This window comes from Neopsephotus bourkii, unplaced genomic scaffold (assembly GCF_033783945.1).
Source record: "Neopsephotus bourkii isolate Nb327-2 ecotype Australia unplaced genomic scaffold, CSIRO-AGI_Nbou_v1 NB_1634, whole genome shotgun sequence".
Taxonomy (NCBI): Eukaryota; Metazoa; Chordata; class Aves; order Psittaciformes; family Psittacidae; genus Neopsephotus; species Neopsephotus bourkii.
In genome coordinates, this window is record NW_026902109.1 from 4,643,493 (window position 1) to 4,664,563 (window position 21,071).

Sequence of the window (21,071 nt, forward strand, 5' to 3'; positions counted from 1 at the left end):
TGAAAAATTGAGTGTGTGAGATAAAGACTGTAACTCTAAAATTGTTATACAGAAAATGCCAAAACCTTTTTCTTTTGGAAACTAGGAAGTAGGAATAATTTTCTTCTTGCATCTGGTATTTATTTCCTCCATTAGGCTGTGTAACATCTCCTTCCTAACATGTGAGCCTCCCTAATTCTTGCTTATGGTCTTTTACTGGTGATACTAACTTGAAGATAAGACAGAACCTGCCCTTGAAAGCGTTAGAAAAGAAGCCATTTTGACTTAAGACTTTACTAAATAGCTTCTAATTAAAGTTAGGATATTTAAATTCGTTTTATATATACTTCACTGTAAAGGATTCACTTTCTGTATTTTGCCCTTTTTTATGACTTCATATTTCTGTACTGTGAACTAGCAGCTTAATTTTTTCTCTTGTTTTCTTACCCCAATAGAAATATTAAAAGCTTATCAGAAATCCAGATTGTTCAAGTAGCTTGTGGCTATTATCATTCACTAGCACTCTCAAAAGGTAAGCCAGATTCTTCTGAAGTTTTGTGTAATTTCTTACCATGTAATTCTAAAGATTTCAACACTTGTTAGTTTTATAAAGGAAATGTTTTTTTAAAAACATGCTTCCACTTAACACAGGTGGGATTTCAGGTTGGTAGGGGAAGTGTAATTTAATGATGGAATTTAAAAAATAAAGGTACAAACAAATGTTGTGTTCTGCTTTTTTTTTTTTCTTACCCTTTTTTGCTCTTTTATCATCTTGCTTTCATGTAACTGCCTTTTAATTAATTTTTGTTTCTCTCCTTATTTTGGTCCTGTTTCTTTTTCATCCTGCTAGCATGCCACATTGTCTATTAGTCTATTTTAATCTGTAACTTTAGGTTACTGAGGCTTGCAGGCAATGACTTCCTTGTCTGACTTCCCTACAGCAAAGCCCCTGGTTTGTTGGTGCTTCTACAGTTAAAATGTAATGTTATATTATAACCCACCTTTTGAAAGGTTTAAACATCTGTCTCCAAAATTTTGCTGGGGCTATAAGAGCGTACTTATATATATACACACATACATGTGTAAGAGTACTGCATATCTCATTAATATAGCTCTCAGAATGAATATAAATTTAAATTTGCTGCTTGTTTATTTCATTGTGACAAAGGAAAATTGTTGCCAAAACTTCCATTTGGAAGAACTGGCTGCTGGATGGGGTTAATAGAAACCTAAGAACTCAAAACACAAAAACCAGAAAGATTTTAGTTTGACAGTGTTGCTTAAAAATATGTAGTTAAAATATAATCTAAAGTTGTGGGGAGAGAGTTGTTAATTGTATGCTGAATGTTTTGGGGTTTTTTTGGTAGCTTGTTTTGGGGTTGGTTATTTTTTGTTTGTTTTGTTTACTGTTTTGTATAACCGTTCATACTGACTACCCATGCTTTAATTCTGTACATGACTATGGGCTCATACTAAGTGTTTTCTTTGCCATTCTATATGTCTTTACCATTATAATGTAGTGAGATTGCTTGTTTTCAGGACAGTCAGACAGATTTACAAATAGCCCTTTGCCTGGGTTAAGATCAGCAGCAGATGTGGGGAATATCAGCATTATGCTATCAAGTGTTCTATTAGTCAGAGGTGCAAGAATTCACAAGCTTCATATGCGACATCACTATCCTATTGCCAGTTCATGGGTTTGCAGCTCTGTATTTCTGTTCCTCACATGCTTTGTTAAGGTAGTTTTTTCTATGTTTCGTTTTGTGTTTTCTTCTGGTTTGCAGAGAACCCACCAAATTACTTGCAATGTAGTGAGGTTATGGTCTTGAAAATGTACTTGCACAGGGAGGAAAATGGGATAAACTTACTTGAATTGTGTATTTTGAGAGGAGACTTTGTAGTATTTTTGTATCCCTATATCGGATATTGATCGGGTTGATTAGTTCATGTGATTGTAAATGTTTGACATAGGATTTCTTTGGTGTTAGGGAAATTGTTTTATATAAAAGTGGTGGGTTTAGGGCTTTTTTTGGGTCTCATTGGTTTTGATTTGATTCTGTTTTGGTTGTTGGAACATTACTGTTTGAAGATAGCACATCACATCAGCAAAACCAAACTATCTTTGTAATTAGTGTTGATCTTTAGGATAGTAAATATATTGGCAAAATGTTGGTTGTTCCATATAATGTTTTATTTTGGAGGCAGATATCTTTCTAATTCTTGATTCTTCAATTTTTTTATTTTCTTTGTAAGGCATCAAATGACAAAGTTTGTGCTTCATCAATTAATATCATTAAGACAATATTGACAATTTTAAAATACATGTAATTCTGTTGATATGTCAGAATGAAATATGTCACTGTATAAAAGCTTAAATGAGGCTTGTGATTGGAAATTGGAGATTTTTGCATGTCCATTATGCAGCTTCAAAAAGATCTGTGCCTATAAATACATGTAGTAGTGGAACTCCCAATAGAAACAGCATTTTGTTTAACCGAAATCAGTTTATGTAACACTGTTTGAAACAGGGATGTTAAGAAGAGTTTGGAGGGTTAGGAATGTGATTTAAATACTTTGATTAAATATTTGGGTTGAATGTCTGCAAATTGCACAAGAATGCTTTGCTTCAGAAGTCAGTAATTTTATGCATTTTCAAACTAAACGGTATTTAAAGATTAACTGTCTAACTTTTAGCATTTCTTAAATAAAATTTATATAATTAAACTGTATTTATTGTATTGATGCTTTTTCTTTTTTTCCTTTAAACAGGAAGTGAAGTGTTTTCCTGGGGACAAAATAAATATGGCCAGCTGGGCTTAGGTTATGAGTATAAAAAGCAAAACTCACCACAAGTGATTAAATCTCTGCTGGGAATCCCTTTTGCACAGATTGCAGCAGGAGGAGCTCATAGTTTTGTACTAACTCTTTCTGGAGCCATTTTTGGATGGGGACGCAACAAATTTGGGCAGCTGGGTCTTAATGATGATAATGGTAAGTAAACTTTAATAAAATGTGGTGCTAAAGATCTTGGTTTATGAATCTAAGGACAGCACTATTTCTAGAACAGGACCAGACAGAACAAACCACAGTTGAATATAGTCAGGGAGTGCTGCTGTCATATAAGATTGCATAAGGAAGGCATAATTTTTTCCCTCTGCTGTTTCGTAATGAAAATTCTGACGATGTTATGTTGAAATTCTAGCCTGCTTGACTTGTTTTCTTTTCCTGTTCTAGATTTTTCTGCAACCTAACTTAAGCTTTCTGAATGAGATTGAAATAAGATGCTATGCAGTAGTTAGTTTGAACTGAATTTTAGGCAGATGAAATTGCTTGACGAAACTAGTAATCTATTTAAAAAATTAGTAGACGCTTTTAAGCCATCTTCAATGTTTAGTACCATATGAATATCTGCCTTTCTCAGGCCATTTTTATAGTAATTCTCAATTTTCAACTAACAATTTCCAAAATTTCCTCTACCAGGGTACTGATATTCATTATTGATTTTTATCAGCTGTTTAGGTTAGACAAAATACATTTGTTAGTTTTTTTACGTTACGTGCACACGACCTGTGCTCAGGGGTCCAAGAGGGGAGTATCTGCTATCAGATTCTTGTAACACACAGCTTAGTATATGTCCTGGGTTCAGCAGTAGCAGTCATTTTTTTCTCCTTAGTAACTGGTGCAGTCCTGTGTTTTTGACTTTCGGCGTGGGAACAGCGCTGATAACACCACTGTTTTTAGTTACTGCTCAGATGTTTAGTCTGACCAAGGACTTTCTGAGTCTCATGATCTGCCAGGGAGGAGGGGAAGCTGGGAGGAAGCAGAGACAGGACACCTGACCCAAACTAACCAAAGAAGTATTCCATACCACAGCATGTCATGCCCAGGATGTAACTGAGAGTTACCTGGAAGAGTTAGTTCTCTGCTGGGTTGGGCTAGGTATTGGTACGGGTCAGCGCGTGGTATTGTATTCTCTTCCCTTGTTATTTCCTTTATCATTATTATTATTGGTAGTAGCAGCAGTGATTTGTGTTATACCTTAGTTACTGGACTGTTCTTATATCAACCCGTGGGAGTTAAATTCTTTCGATTCTCCTTCCCATCCCTCCAGGAGCGGGGGGAAGAAAGGTGGGGAGGGGTAGAATGCGTGGTTCTGATTTATGGCCATGACAGCATAGAATAATCTATAGCTGGTTTTGTGAATTCAGATGTTTCTCATGGATTCGTTGTTGTTAACACTATTTGAAATGAGAAAAAAGTTCTGTGATTAAACTGCATATCTGAATTAATGCTATAAATCTGGTCATACTGATAAGAAAATTACATGTACTTTTCAGAAATAAAATCTTCATGTGGGACTTCAGTTGCTTCTACATATTCCTGTTCCTTGGAATATGTATGACCCCAGTTTTTTATATAGTATCAGTTCTCAGTAAAAATCCTTTTTTCTAGCTTGACAGGGCTTCTTCCAGGCATCGTGGCATACCTGAAAAATTTTAAGACCTTAGCATTAACTTCTGAAAAGCTGCCTTTGTGCAACTGGATGGCAAACTTCCTTTGTGCTGGTGATCGAAGGAACTTAGTTGTGCCTCCTAATTATTCTGTGTTCCATTCTATTACACATTTAGCAATACTGAACTATGACCAGCTGATATCAACTTAGAGGAACACTTTAAAAATGTAAAGCACATAACTCAAAAAGTCATCTTTTTGTTTCTCATGGCCAGTATGAGTTCTGACATACTGTTCCATATTTCGTGATTTCTATATTGACATATGATCCTGTGCTAAGGAAATGAGATTGTTTGCTATGAAGTATTTCAGCACAGTAGTCTCTGTTTTTCTGTAATAACACTTCTCAAAGATACATAAACGTAATCACAATCATTGCATGATATGTGCAGGTTTGAAGTGCTTGTTTGACGGGAACAGAATTCAAATAAATGAGCAACACTATTTCTTTTCTGATTTTTATTTTCCAAGTAAGCGATCTACTGCTGTCTTAAACTTTTCAGACAGGTATGTCCCTACGCTGCTAAAGTCACTGAGAACTCAGAAGGTTGTTCATATATGTTGTGGAGAAGATCATACTGCTGCCCTTACAAAGGTACAGTATTAAAAAATGTATTTATGCTTTGGTATTTTAATCTTTTAAGGAGAAGATACATGAATAGGAAATAATAAAATTCTGCATAAAATTTCTTCAGATTTTGTTGGGTGAAGTTGGAGAAACAGTGGAAGAATGGTTAAATATTTGAAAAAACTTTACCAAATGCAAGTCTTTAAGTATTTTTACATTTTTGTCAGATTTAGTGAAATTGAGTATATAAAGTACAGTATTTCTGATATGACAATGTATGTTGCATTATGAAGATTTTGCAGATACTGAAATTTCCATTACTGTATCGTAACTAAAGAGATTATCTCTTTTCAGACTCTAATGCCTCCTGCATCACTGATCAGACCAAGTTAATTTTGAATTTAAATTAAATTAGGGGAGACTGGTGTGTGTGGTTGTTTGCTGTTGTGCTGGGTTGAGCTTTGTTGGATGCCAGGTGCCTATCAAAGCTACACCATCATTTCCCCTTATCAGATGAAGGGGCAGAGAAAATATGTTACGTGCTCACAGATTAGGATAAGGACAAAGAAGTTGCTCATCATTTACTGTCACTGTCAAAATGGGCTTGAGTTGGGGAAATTAATTAATTGCCAATCAAAAGTCAGTAGGGTAATAAAGAATAAAGCCAAATCTTAAAAAAAAAAACAAACCACCCTTTCCTCACCCCTCTCTTCTTCCTGGGCTCCAATTCACTCCCAGACTCTCTACCTGCTGTGATTTAGTGATCGCAAATGGGCGTTGCAGTCAGTTCATCACACTTTGTCTCTGCTGCTCCTTCTACCTTGCTCTCTTCCTTTGCTCCAACATGGGGTCACACACACAGGAGAGAGTCCTTCATGAACTTCTCTAGTGTGGGTCCTTCCTACAGGCTGCATTTCTTCAGAAACTGCTCCGGTATGCATCCCTTCCACAGGGTGCAGTCCGTCAGGAACAGATTGCCCCAGCATGGGTTCCCTGTGGGGTCGTGAGTCTTGCCAGCAAACCTGCCCCAGCATGGGCTTCTCTCTCCATGGGGCCACATGTCCTGCCAGAGCCTGCTCCAGTGTGAGCTCTCCACAGGGTCAGTCTCCTTTGGATGCATCCACCTGCCATAGTGTGGGGTCTTCCACAGGCTGCAGGTGGATATTTGCTCCACCATGGTCTCTCCAGGGGCTGCAGGGATCAGCCTGCCTCACCATGGTCTCCACCACAGGCTTCAGGGGAATCTCTGCTCTGGTGCCTGGAGCACCTCCTCACTCTCCTCCTTCACTGATCACAGTGTCTGTAGAGTTGTTTCTTTCACATATTCTTACTCCTCTCTTCTGTCTGCTGTTGTGCAGTGGTACATACTACTGGCAAACAAGTTGAAGAAATTGAAGGTGTACATATTCCACTAGTAAGTCTTAGTGTGAGGTTCTATGAAAAATTGATCATTTATTTCAAAGTTGATTTGGGAAAAAAAGCATGATTCTGTGTCTGTGTGGCATGTTCATACAGAGGTGTGTCAGATTGCTCTATACATAACTGTTGACTAAATGCATTATTTGGAGCCTTCTTTTTAAACTCTTAAACCTATTTGGAAACTTCTTGAAGCGACACAGAATGTATAATGCTAGTGCTCTTTCTTACACTCATTTTAGTGGTGAATCGTGTACTTCATCAAGTGATGATAAGTACCTTCATTCTGTGGTGGGTAAAACAGTATATCTGTGTTCTCCTTTAGGTGATTGACTCCTGTACTTTTCTTTCTGTGTTTTGATAGTTGAATTTGTCTTCAGTGTTTAGGTATAAATCAGTGTCTATTAACATTTTGAAGTTTCCTGCTGTTCATCACTCAGGAAGATTTATCAGTATATAAGCCTATTATTTTGAGTTTATTACTGATAGCAGTAGAAAACAATTCTGGCTGATCAAGATTTGGGCAGGCAACTAAATACCCATTTTGTGTCTGAAACGGTTGAATTCAGAATACTGCTGTAGAAGGCATTAGCATTTTGAAAGTGACTGGGTTTAATATTATTTCTGAAGAAAATTGGAAAATGTGTTTTTTTTAATGTCTTGGTTTGCATTTTTACACTGCAGCAAGTTAAAAGTTGTTTTTTAAGACTATGATTTACCTAAGCATGGTCATACTTTTGTTGTTTATACACACTTAAACTTCTACAGTGAAAGGAAAAGACAGTTGACAAACAATGCTTTTTGTCCTAAAATATTGTCGCTTTGACTGAAAAAGACATGGCAACTTTGTAATCCTGAAATTGATACTGATTTATTGTGTGAGGTTAGGAAAATCGAGAATGTAAAGAAAACAATATCTATAACTTGCATTCTGAATGTTTTTTCCTTTTTAATATACAGAGGTTAACTTTAAATTTGCTTTATAGCTGATGAACTTGATTAAGATACTGAATTTACTGTAAATTTGTATAGCTCCCTTTTCCCTTGCATGATAGGCCTTGCAGAATGAGGGGTCTCGATTTATTTCTTTTGTAGACAGTACTGCATATGTGTGAACATTCTTCAAGTCATTCTGAATTTTTTAAAATCCCTCCCTACTTGTTATCCTGATTCACTGAATGAGGCTATTGGTTTTTCTCAGTGGCTGCTGCCATTTTAATGATGATTTCCAGCAGAGGTCCAGTCTGATGCAGAGTAGAATTAGACGAAACAGCTTTACAATTTCAAAACTATTTGAAAATCGGAAGTTTCAAAGTTGTCTTAAGTTGTATAATCTCTGATAGTATTTCTGATTTAATATTCATTAAGGTTTTTGATTAATTTCTTGATTAAATTGATCAAAAACACTTTAAAAAATTGTTACAGCAATATTTAAAGTTTCTGGTTTCTTATGCTTTCAGGTAATGAAACTGGTTATTTGAGTCATACCCTGCATTGTCTGCCTGAGGGCAGCTTCTTATTTAGTAATTGCATTGAAATTTATATTCAGAATTGAAAAGCCGAAGTGTACTTTTTTAATAGTATGAGTTTATATACTGTTGTAGTTCATTAGGAAAACTGGAAAAGATGAAAAGCAAGGATTAGTATCTATTAATGACACAGGTTAATGGCAGGACTATTGTATAATAATGTGGAAATTATAAGAACACACCTTAACACGAATAAGGTAATACTCAGTAGCTGTGCTGTGTTTTAATAACTGCAGTTAACTTGTGACCTTTCTGTGTCTCAGAGCCCTCTTGTGCATGTATTTTTTCACTCCTTTCTCCACAATTCTAAAATCATCAAAGAGGGAGACTTACTAGACTCTTTTTTCTGTTAAGTTTCTTGTTCTGAAAGATACTGTCTTTTTAATGAAATAATTTATTTTTTTAGGAAGGTGGAGTTTTTACATTTGGCGCTGGAGGCTATGGTCAGTTGGGCCATAACTCTACCAGCCATGAGATAAACCCAAGGAAAGTTTTTGAACTTATGGGAAGTGTTGTCACACAGATAACTTGTGGCAGGTAAGACCTGTCCTGTGTTTTGGGTGGGGTTTTGTGGTTTCTTTTTTTGTTCGTTTGTTTTTGTGGGTTTTTTGGGGTTGGGTTTTTGGTTGGTTTTTTTGATCTGGTTTTGGTTTGGTTTATTTTGTTAGGGAATACAAGATGGTCTGTAACAACAGATATTTAGAGACTTTACTGGGATTTAAAAAACATTCAATAGAAAAAGTAAAGGAAGTTACACTGTGTTGAGAGGATCTGATTTTCTAAACTGAAAGTGTGACTAATCAATGTGAAGGTGTTTATTGCTGTCACTTTGTCATTTTCTACTTAAGAGTAAGTGTGTTTGAAGGGGGTACATGAGCATCACTAAGGATAAATGTAAAATGTGGAAACATAATTTGTTTTGTGAAGTATCTGTAACACTGTATGGCACTTCAGTTCCTAATGGAATTTTATTGCACATATAAATAAACAGCACCAAAGAAACTCAAAATATTCCCATCACTTATGACAAAATGAGGGAGGCAGCATAACTTTTTACAAGATGGGCACACTTTGTTATTTGGTTCGAAGAATACGTAAATGTAAACCTAGCAGTTTGGTTGACATTGAGTGGACCCATTCCCTTGTAATGGGAGAGAGGGCATCTACGCTTGAGATGAGTAGGAGGGGAAAGGAGATGTAGCTAGCCTGGTAGAGACATTCAAATTTTGTGTCTAGAGAGATGCTGTAGAGGCCAGACTGTAGCTATGCAGGGGCTCAAGTCAGAAGCTGCCATCTCCAGTCCTTGAAATTCCTGAAAATGGAATGTTGCCTGTTGGAGTATAAATGCAGAGTATTACCAATAGGCGAGTAGAGTGTTTGATGCTACAGGACTTCTAACATACTGTTTAAAACAATTCTTAGGTTGGCCTGCACAAAGCATGTTATAATGCTTAGGTTTCTATTACTGAACTTTGTTTGCCCTAGGCAGCACACCACTGCATTTGTTCCTTCGTCTGGAAGAATTTATTCTTTTGGACTTGGAGGTAACGGGCAATTAGGTACAGGAACCACCAGTAATAGGAAAAGTCCCTTCACAGTAAAAGGAAACTGGCTTCCTTATAGTACTCAATGCCCGATAATTACAGGTAAGCAACATCTGGCATATTTACTTCTTGGATTCCCCTTTCTTAATAATGTCTTAAAAGTTTTGAGATTTAAACGAAGAAGGAACTATAATCACTTTCTCCTTCCAGTATCTGAAGGGGGCATATAAGGATGCTGGGGAGGGACTCTTCATTAGGAACTGTAGTGACAGGACAAAGGGTAATGGGTTAAAACTTAAACAGGGGAAGTTTAGATTGGATATAAGGAGGAAATTCTTTCCTGTTAGGGTAGTGAGGCACTGAAATAGGTTGTCCAGGGAGGTTGTGAATGCTTCATCCCTGGCAGTGTTCAAGGCTAGGTTGGACGAGGCCTTGGGTAATACGGTTTAGAGCGAGGTGTCCCTGCCCATGTCAGGGGGGTTGGAACTTGATGATCTTAAGGTCCTTTCCAACCCTAACTATTCTTTGATTCTATGATTCTAAACCAGTTAATTTTCACTGTGCTCTATTCACTAAAGTCCATTTCTGCTGTAGGTAGTACATGCTTGCTTGTGTTGTTGGAGTAGGTCCTTTGTTAGCACTGGAGATAAAGATTAGAGATGTTAGCATTTATCTCAGTTAAAGATAGTCTTAACTATTGTATTGCAAGTATCTGCTTCAGCGAGGTTATGTAACAAAGGAACCTTTTTCTAACTGAGTGTGGATTGCAGTGTTATTTCTCAAATTCGTGTTTTCACAGTTGCCTGTGTTTATTCTTATTGCAGACAGTGAGGAGTATTATTGTGTAAAGAGAATTTTCTCTGGTGGGGACCAAAGTTTTGCACACTACTTTTATCCACAGGTAACAAGTTAAATATACTTCAGTTTCAAATTCTGTCAGAGGTAAATTTTAGGGTTTTTCTGATGCATTTTAAGTTTTTCATATTGAAGATGCATGACAATGCTATAAAGCTCATTAGAACAGTGTGGAAGTGCAAGACACTTAAGTCAATTTGGCAATTGGAGGACATGCATACGCTTACTGTTAGCAAGCTCTTGAGGCTTTTTGGCATAAGCCTTTTTCTTATGGATGCATGCACTTCATTTCATTAAAGAAAAGGTGATTGAATAGTTGATTTGCCTCTGCCTAGTCCTCCTCAGTAACTCCTGACTGCAGCTTTGTTATCTTCTCCTCTGCAGCTATGTTAGCTTACCATAATGATGAGGGAAGAAATAGAATTTTTGCAAAAAAAATGTAGGTGGTGACATAGTTTCTTATGTGATAGTTTTATGCTAGTGTTTAAGTTTTAAATGGACAAGAATTGATCTTGTAAATTCTGGTTTGGAAAAAAAATCTGGAAGGACTGTACAGTAAAAATGGCAATGTGAAAGTGTGGTGGAAGCAAAATACTGTTACTGTGACTTGTTTCAGAAAGTATTAGCAATAGATCAACTTTGCTGCAAAAATACCCCTTTTAGTACTCTTTGGTAATTTGTATGGAATTATTTCCAAGTTATGCAAGCACTGTACTCCCGGGACTTGTGTGTTCTTGCCAGTTAAGGGGTCTGTCAAAATCTGTTTTGTCAAGTTAGTTTTGAGCAGCTCCGTTCACTGAGTTGTTTCACTGTGGATTTAAATGACACTTTGGTTGGACACAAGGGAAACAGCAAGAGGATTTCTCATCCTGATCCTGTAGGATGGGATCAGAAGTACTCATTTTTGGCAACAGCTAAAATGTCATCGTTATACAGAGTCACCTATGTTAGACTCCACCCTGAGGAGAAGTATGTTTCCTTTTACTAGTTTAATCTTATTTTTGGTGCTGTTTGCCATCTCTTTGAACCAGTGCTCCTACATAAAAGGATTATCTAGGTCCTGCTCCTCTTTACTATTAGAAATCTTGCTGTAATTCATTTGTTATGAGCAGCACATCAAAATGCAGCTCATCTGATGATGCAGTGAATGTTCAGAGAAAAATGATTCATTCTCAGAGGAGTCTGATGAAAGTGGGGTGGGAGAGCAGCTGTCCAAAAAATGGAATGGCTCCTTTTTGCGTGCTCACAGCTTAGAAGTGAGCTAAATGGCTCATAGTGACTAGGGAGAGGAGATACTTGCTACTTTCCTAAAGCTTGTTCAGGGTTCATTAAATAGGAAAGTTCATTAAATAGAAATAGCGTATGTTTAGGGAGTTTACCATTAAATAAGCTATAATGTGAATTAACACATTAATCTAGATGGTTTTAGTGTATGCTCTGTTTTTGTAGTGAGTGCAGAACTCCTAGAATACAGTAAATTTATCCTTGGGCTTATTTCACAGTAATAGTCTGCATAGGCAAATGATTGGTCAATGAAGAGATAAAGAGCTTAACCACAAGATTTATTTTTCTGGAAATCAGTTTTGTGTGCCTGATTCTTTACACTTTCTTTAAAATTTAGAACATGGTGCCATCAGATGATTTTAGGTATCCTGACTTTTTGAAGCAGATCTGGACTGTGAATGAAACATTTATTCAAAGATTGCTGACTTTCCCATCTGGAAGACTTCCAGTAGAGATAGCTAAGTAAGTGAATTTGAGGAAAGAAGTTGTCTTTTAATTTTACTTATGAATTGGGCATTACTGGGATTTTTTGCATACATAGAAAACCTGGATTTAATTACTGATTTTTATTACATACAGAGCTTTTGCTGTGCTTTCATTGTCATGCTTGTCAAGTTGTTTAGCTCCTTTAGTCTGTGTCATCCCTGTCACAGTTTAGATGAATATACAAGGTTAAATTAGGTATGTAGCTGCACATTGAAAAATAACAGTATATGTAAAGGAATGGGAAAAAACTCAAAAAATTATTGCTTCTACTTTAATAAAGGAAGATGCAAAGAAAAAAATATCAAAGATTTGCTTTGATTTGAGATGTCTTAAGCATTGAGTCTGGAGTAGAGGTTTTACGTAGTGTTGTTTAGCCATATTGAAGTCAGAGTTCTACCCTTTGTACAATGTAATTTTTTAGGTATCAAATACAGTTTTGATTACAAATGCTGATTTGTCAAAAGAAAACAAATGTAAATTATTTCATGTGAACAATTTCAGTGAAATTGATGGAACATTCTCCTCAGCTGGGTGCCTGAATGGGAGCTTTTTGGCTTTGAGGTAAGTGGTGAAGCTTTTAAACGAAGTATACCTGTGACAGAATTAATGGTAGCTACCTTTCTAGTGTCTGTTGTTTTCAATTGTAGCACCTTCCCAGTAGTTTCTTATCTGTCACTCTAATACCCAGAATTTAAACTTCTAGTTCCTTTACAGCCATATGGTTTGACAGCTGGCCTAAAATGCAGCATGTCTCAAGCCGGTTGGGAAGCGTGTGCTGCCTGGCTGTTACTGTGTAAGACAGCAAAACTCATTACTTCTCTGACATAGGTTGTGTATAATTCAGGGAGGATATATTGCACAGTCTGGTTTAGATCCTAATGTTTTTACATGGTTGTCTTGCAGTTAGAGGAAATTTTTTTCAGTTGCTTCAAAGGTTATGTAAAAAATGCAAGTCTGATTCTGTGACCTCATGTTTTAATTGCATAGTAGGGCTAAAAATTCAAGGTGAGGACAATTTTTGAGTTGCTGAGGATATAGGATTCAGTCTTTTTCTCTTGATTTTTTTTTTTTTTTCCCTTGCAGCAATGATGATCATTACAAAACCAGCACTAAATTCTCAGGGGTTGATATGAATGCTGCTAGACTACTATTTCACAAACTTATACAGCCTGACCACTCTCATATATCACAACAGGTTCGTGCTGCATGTTTTCCTTAGGTTTGGGATTAGCTTTCTGTATTACATCTGTCAAAAAATACCGTAATTATGCTTGCTCTCACCCTTTTAATAACTTTCTTTGCTCAATAGTATATCAGCTGCAAATATGTAAAACTGTATTGTGTTGACAGGTAGCACATCAGCATATTATAATATTTAATATACTGTCTGCTTTCTAAATGTATAGTAGTCTAATTTAAACACTTGATGATTGTTTTCTTGATTATTATTTATCTAAGTGGGCATCTGTTTAAATTCAGAATTGCATTAAAATAAACAGAACTTTATTATGTGCTGTAGGTGGCAGCTAGCTTGGAAAAGAATCTTATTCCCAAATTGACCAGCTCCTTACCAGATGTTGAAGCTTTGAGGCTGTATCTCACTCTACCAGAATGCCCACTGATGAGTGATGCAAACAATTTCACAACATTAGCTATTCCTTTTGGGACAGCTATTCTGAACCTAGAAAAAGCTCCTCTGAAAGTTCTTGGTAAGATAATGAATTCTTTACTGTTAAAATTAAGGATCTCCAGGAAAAAAAAAAACTTACAGAAATTCCATTAGGGAAGACATGGTCTCAGCAACACATGCTGTGTATTTACAGCTGTGTAGAATTCCCCAGTGAGAAAGTTAAGGGTTAACATTGCTTGGTATGTAACTTAACACCTATTGTTTTCCTTCTGTGTGAGTTAACTGGCCATCCATATGAATTCATCTGGTGGTGTAATTTTTGGACTGATCCCATCTGGGAGGAATTAAACTGTATAGTTCAGTGACTTTAATATGTGATTTGCACTTTAAAGTGAAAATTACATGGTCAAACAGCTAACAAGCTCTAAGCAATTTGCAGAAATGTTACAGAGCAGATGTTACATCTATCTTTGTTTTGACTACAGTGCTTGTTTTGATGCTTCATGTTTTCTCACTGAACCTAAGTTGTTTTAACTATATCCTAACACCTTACTGTGACTCCTCTCATCTGATATTCTGCTTAAAGAATTGAGGTTTAAGAATATTAAGGAAATACCAATTAAAAATTCTTTTTAATTGAGACCTGTTTGCGAGGGTACTTCCTTCTTCCTCAATTATTTTTTTGCCTTGTAACCCATTTCTTGTGTTTTTTCAGTAGTTTTTTGTGAGGATAAAGAGCTTGTCTGCTGTAAAGAAAAGCAAACGGATAACACCTTTGAACTGTAGATTCTTTTCCATGGCTTTCCATTGCTCTCAGGACTATATGCTTAAGTCAGTGTTTCACGGTTTGAGCCATCTGCTTTTATGTCAGATGTTACTTCATGATGCTGTCATGTACTCAAGATGAACAGACTTATTTTAAAGAGTTGGTGTATAACAGTAGAGTGTTTGAATAGAGGTTTCATTATTTATACAGAGTAGTTTGCTGCTTAAAGCCTGCACCGGTCTTGCTGTGTTATTTGTTACTGTGTTAAAGTACTGTACAAGGGTGCTTTCTAGCAAAACATGGCTTTTAGTTAAAAGGATAGCATAACATAGTGTCGTAATGGCAAGTACTGAGTTTGTATATTCACCATTTGTTTACAGAAAATTGGTGGTCTGTACTTGAACCTCCCTTGTTTCTCAAGATAGTGGAACTCTACAAAGATGTTGTGGTCCACCTTTTGAAATTGTGCAAGATGGGCATTCCAGCTTCTGAAAGAAGAATACTTACCAATTTTCTACACACAGCTTTCAGAGTTCTGGAAATACTGCACAGAGTATGTTTACATCAATTTTAACCAATTACTTATCTGTTTTTGTCAGCATCTGTTTGCTGTGTAGTTGTTTAAAAAAGTTAATTTACTAAAGAGTTTTAAGTACTTAGACTTGCATCTACAGAGGTATTTATAGTTCTTCCATCTGAACCTATGAGCCGTCAGAATTCTGGATTCCAATGTGACATGGTGGTGGAATTACCTATTTTTTTGGGAACACAGACTGACCCAGCCAATTACATCTGTGAGGATATGTTGGAAAGAATTGCCTCTTAAAGTTGAAATAGTGGCAAGATCAGAAATGGAAGATAAAAGCAAACTATATTTTGAACAAGAAAGATGTGCACACTATTACCAAGGCAAACATTGATTTTCTGATTTGTTTATTCAGTTTGTTAGTATTGTAACTTCATTCATGAAAACGAATGAATTTGTGAACTTTAACCAAAAATAAAAATAATTTGGATTTTAACCAGACTGTGCACATCAGAGTGATTGTCTAATGGCTGCTGAGGTTTCCCCTTGCACCCCTTATATTTTTCCCTCTGTAGTTTATTTTGTAATTTTGTATTTATAATGCTAAAAGAACATAGAAATAGTTAACTTTCTACTACCCTGCTGCAAAACTGTTTATATTCCTCCAATCTTAACAATTAGCTGGTATGGACTAAAGAGAAAAAATGGGGTGATATGTTTGGTGTGTTTCACATATTTAGTATCTGGTGTTTGGGTGGTGGTGGGGAATGGGAGGGATGATGCTTGAGAAAAGTAGACTTAGGTTATCTGGTTATAAAGGCAGAACTGGTGATCTTGCTGTTTTTTGCAGTTAACAGTGCTTAACAGGACTTGGGAAAAGAAGCATGTGTTAGTAAAGGTGGATACTTCTGCATTAAAATTACAGTGTAGAGACAAACCTTTCTAAAAAGCTATTTTTCCACTTCTCTTTCTAAGCTTAATGTTTTTAAATGGAAACTGTTCCTCTGGTCCAGTAAGAGACAGTACTCATACTGTAATTAAGAATAGAGTTCTTGAATCATAGTTCTTAAACTTGCACAAATACAGGAACAAGTATTTTTATCCATTATATATGTGAATATGTGTATTCATCACTGTTCCTGTGAGATCATATGATGCTTCAAAGTGTCATAGAATCACAGAATCCTAGAATAGTCACGGTTGGAAAGGACCTTAAGATCATGTAATTTCAACCCTACTGCTATGGGCAGGGACACCTTCCATTAGACCATGTTGCTCAAGGCCCCATCCAGTCTGGCTTTGAACACTGTCAGGGATAGAGCATTCACCACTTCTTTGGACAGCCTGTTCCAGTGCCTCACAGCACTGTGTTGTGTGGTATTGTGTGCTCTGATAATACACTTTTCTTTGCATCTTTTCTTTGATATTTTGAATAATCAATATATCCATGTCTTTAACACTGTTTTCTGTATTTTGGTAGGCACTATTGGTTTTTCTATAAGTTTTTTAGTAGCTGTGTCTGTGGTTGGTGTATCAAATGCTTGAAAAACATGAAAAATGTTCTTTTCAAAACTTACACAAAGCACTAATAACAAACTGCACTTCTTAGGTAAATGAAAGAGGACAAGTTATACAGTATGACCGATTTTACATTCATGAGATACAGGATCTGATAGATATCAGAAATGACTATGTCAACTGGGTCCAGCAGCAGGTATTTGGAATGGTAAGTTGTATTAGGTTTTATTTGGGTTTTTTTGTGAGTTTTTCCCCCGTATTTTCTTTTGCTTTTTTCCCCTTTAGAGAAGTCTGTTTTTTTTCTTCACAGATCACTGATGCTGGACAGACTCATGTCAGGTACTAGCAAAGAAAGAATTGCTAAATAGGCATGCTTCTTGTAGGCCATTATTCTTGGTACTGGCACTGATCAATGTCTTCAATTAAAAAGTGATTTAGAATGCTCTTACTTGAGACTTGCCATGTCAAAAAAAGTTAGGAAAGTGATAATTTATGATAGCAAAACACCCAGGTAATCTGAATTGCTGTATAAGATAGTTTCCGTTATTGAGAAAGCTGAAACCATCTTGGAAAACTAAGTCCACAAGCATAATAGGGACTTACAGGGGATGAATAACTAGACAGACATCCTAGCTGGGGGAGTGAGTGGCTCTGTGGTGCTTAGTTGCTGCTGGGGTTAAGCCATGATATTAACATAGTTTTCTACTGTGAGTATAACAAGAACAGAGATAATTAATTCCTGGATCTGTAAACAGAGGAGTGATAAGTGGGATTAAATTAATGACTGTACAGAGAATTAGTGAGTTGGATAGGAATTTGCAACACAGTTCTTTGACTTAAGCTTTGGAAGAATATTGAAAAAGTTAATATGCTTTCTCTAGACACATAAGTTTAAATTTTTTTGCAGCAGTATCTGGAAGGTGCTGGGCATGGGAGACCTACTTTTGCTGTATTTTATGAGTACAAAGCGAGTGATGCCGTCTCCCAAAGAATTAAGATTGTAACAACAGCAGGAAGATTGGGGAGTGTAAAGAAATAATGAGTCAGTATTGGCAGTCGTGACAGACACTTGTTTCAGTCAGAGTTGTCTGAAGACATAACCAGTGTGTGATATAAACTGATGTTGATAGCTGAGGGGTGGTACAGTAAATGAGATGTAGAAGCTAGGGATAAGCATAGCAGGGCCTTGGAATTAGAGACAGGCTGTATATTTGGAATAGAGAAGCATATGCCAATGAAGGGTACAGAAGTGGTGGAATTTAAAAATAATGATCTTTGTGCTTTAAGTGAATTTAAACAAACCCAAATTACATGTCATAATTGCGGAAGAAAATACTGAGTATGGGAAAATGAGAACTGGAAAATTGCCTTTATAATGGAAGTCTTAAGCACCATTTGTTATTTAAATCTGAAGATTGAACTTGAGATTACTGTGAAAATACTAGGTACTGAATTTCCTTTTAATCATCATTATTTTGTTATTCGTTTGTGTAGTTTCAAGTTTAGCAGAAAACATTACTCTGATTTATGATAGGACTGGAAAAAAATAATTCCATGGCCTTAGTCAGATCTCCGGCCTAAATGGTTTTGATGGCCTTATTCTGCCTTCATATCAGCTGGTTTCCTGTGTTCTTGCTTTTAAAATTATAAGAAACCCTACTTGCCTATTGAAACAGTAATAATAAATCAACATTTCATTTGCTGGTCTAATTTTTACTGTCATTACTTGAGGCAAAACTGTTTGCTCAGTTCCTTAATTGAAATGTGGTGGGTAAAATATAGAAGAAAAGAGAACCTGAGAAGTATTCAGAGTATTCTCAGAGAGAAACTTGGGAGAAAAAAAACCTTTTCCTTTCAACAAGAGAAAGGGGGGGGGGGGGGGGGAACAAAGGAACAAAATAATGGAGCTATTGATTTGAAGAGGTATTCTTGAGATATAGCTTAAAGGAATTGAGAAAAAAACATTTGAATTAGAAATAAATAATGGTATATACAGTAGGAGTGCACAATTGTATAAATCTGTGGTGAATTTGCTAATCAAATCTGATGTTTCTTGTAGGAATTAAGGATACAGATAGAAAGTATTCTGGCCATCTCTTTCTCTGAGCCGTGGATGCCTAGATATTTTACTTGGTAGTCTTGTGTATATATATAGTCAAATTTAAAAAGTATTAGTTTGTCATTACTTTTTATTCTGTTTGTTCTCTGCCTGAAAGGTAGAAACAAATTTAGCTTTCAGTGGAGGATAAGGAGGGTACAGCACCAGATGGATAACTTAGTTTCTTGGCTTGTGGAAGTCTTCTCACAGTCCCAATTATATATATTGGCCTGTCTCAAATTTCAAGAGTCAATTTGTTTTCTTATATCATACGTTACAGACCAAACTGATTCTTTAGACTTCATGGTTAAAGTGGTGGGCTTCCTTTTTGGTTTTAAATTTTTACTCATTCAAAATATTTTGCATTTCGGTTGACATACTACAGTCATCTGAAACTGAGTACACATAAGTAAAAGCAAATGTAATTTATTAGTGTACTTCATTGGTCTTTTCTCTGAGGGCTGATACATTAAGGTGTCAAAAAGGTACGGTTGTATTTGGTAGATTATTTAGAATGTTTATGGTTGATACTTGTCACTAAACTTTCTCTTGGGAGGGAACCTGTAGATAAATATTTTTATTTCTACATCAGAGATGAATAATTAATGCAGACACTAATGCTGCTTTTTCATCTTAATTATTGCTGCCTTTGTGCAAATGCTGTCATAGGATGTCAACCATGGATTAACTGAGGTAAGATTGGTTGCAGTCTGATTTCTTTTGCAAAATATAAGGAAATCAGAAATGTGAATGTCAAGGATTGTCTTGTGTGTTCTGTTGGGCGTAAAGCTCTTGGTTAGCACAACTGTAATCTGAAAATGTTTTTGTGGGGCAAAAATATGTAATTCTTTGTACTGTAAATGTAGAGCAGCATTTGAAAACAAGGACTACTTTGATAATACCCACTAGCTGTGATAAAAGTTCTGAAATTAATATGTATTAAGTGAATGTGGTGTTTGTGTGTGGGATGGTTTTTGTTTTGTTAGCTGAAGTATTAAATATTTGAAAATCTACCTAATTTTCCTAAGATGCTTTTGTCTTTCATTGATGATGAGTAAAGTTTTTTTTCTCTTTGTAGTAAAATGTATGTATTAAATGAGCACTGTTTTAATGGCTTCTTTAAATTGTGTTTTTTAAATAAGCAGAGATATGACACAGTTCTTTTCATTGTAGTTAACAGATATTCCTGTTACAATTTGCACATACCCATTTGTATTTGATGCCCAGGCAAAGACAACTCTCCTACAAACAGATGCAGTCATACAGATGCAGGTAAGAGTCTCAGGTTTTAATGTTGCAAATATTAGTTAGCTAGTTGCGGGCTTTGGGATGTTCCTGGTGTTGATGGTTTTGTTTGGTTCTTTTCTATGTTTGAACTCCCTGTAATCTCTTCTGCATAAGAATGATGGATCTAGTTTTAATCTTGGTGTGCGTACATGATAGAAGCTAGTGGCTTTGTGGGTTTGAGATCTCAAGACTGTTTATTAATTGCATGATTTTCTAAGGAACTTCTTTTTCTTTCATGAATGAGAGAGCTTTTTTTGAGGTGTTAACAACCCCAGCCATCACCCCCAAGAAAAAAAACAACCCCACCTCCCATATGTGCAGACTTTAAATTGTATATATGTGTAGAGCCTGGGCCTGGAAGTCTTGTCTGTCTTGCTAGAGGCAGTAGCCAGTTACAGTTAATTTTAATTTCTTCTCTTGATGGGACTTAAGAGCTATTGCTGTTCTTAAGATTAGTTAGTATCAGAGAGCAATATGTTGGAACCATGTGAATATCTAGTGCACACCTAATTTCTTATTTTATCTGTCATAACCACCCTCAGGGTGCTGCTAAACTCTGAAGTCTGATCAGTGTCTGCAAGGCAGTTGAAAGGAAGCTTATCTTGAAAATCTAGCATCTACTTGGGACAGTGGGAGTAGGTTCCCTAATCTTGCAGTTTACAATAGTTTTTTGGCTCTTTTCCTGTTAAATGTAATTATATGTTACTCCTAATTTGTTCACTTGTTTCAACTAGTGACTTTCCTAGAGATACTTTATACAAATAATTCTGTATCTTGACCCGTATCTGTTGTCTAGATGTAGATGCACTAGACAACACTAAAGTAGCTGAGAGTATCTATGTGTTTTCATGATTTTATCGGTAGAGCTGAAAGCACTGGTGAGCTACTCTTTTGTTCAATGTTTGGAATTTTTTGTGTATATATAATCTATATCTGTTCAGTTGCTGTAAAGGCATAATAAATCATATTCTTAAAAGAAAGGAAGAACAAAGGGAGGTTACTGCAAAAGTAACAGCAGTAAGAGCAGCATTCCTTCCTCCCCATGTTTATAATGTTTAACATAATAAATCTTA

At 36.1% G+C, this 21,071-nt stretch overlaps 1 protein-coding gene across 5 annotated transcripts in view; it reads left to right on the forward strand.

Moving 5' to 3' along the window:
- Window positions 1-21,071, forward strand: part of HERC4 (HECT and RLD domain containing E3 ubiquitin protein ligase 4) — a 37,351-nt gene that overhangs the window by 7,147 nt on the left and 9,133 nt on the right. For 4 of the 5 annotated variants that reach the window (XM_061373987.1, XM_061373986.1, XM_061373985.1 and 1 more), the window contains exons 5-18: window positions 435-511; window positions 2,749-2,970; window positions 4,995-5,086; window positions 8,411-8,541; window positions 9,490-9,650; window positions 10,373-10,449; window positions 12,025-12,149; window positions 12,675-12,734; window positions 13,257-13,368; window positions 13,693-13,882; window positions 14,950-15,122; window positions 16,705-16,821; window positions 19,381-19,404; window positions 19,885-19,983. In XM_061373987.1, the coding sequence (XP_061229971.1) occupies window positions 435-511; window positions 2,749-2,970; window positions 4,995-5,086; window positions 8,411-8,541; window positions 9,490-9,650; window positions 10,373-10,449; window positions 12,025-12,149; window positions 12,675-12,734; window positions 13,257-13,368; window positions 13,693-13,882; window positions 14,950-15,122; window positions 16,705-16,821; window positions 19,381-19,404; window positions 19,885-19,983 (1,660 nt within the window). The remainder of the gene's footprint in view (window positions 1-434; window positions 512-2,748; window positions 2,971-4,994; window positions 5,087-8,410; window positions 8,542-9,489; window positions 9,651-10,372; window positions 10,450-12,024; window positions 12,150-12,674; window positions 12,735-13,256; window positions 13,369-13,692; window positions 13,883-14,949; window positions 15,123-16,704; window positions 16,822-19,380; window positions 19,405-19,884; window positions 19,984-21,071) is intronic. The other variant, XM_061373988.1, reaches the window with a different exon arrangement.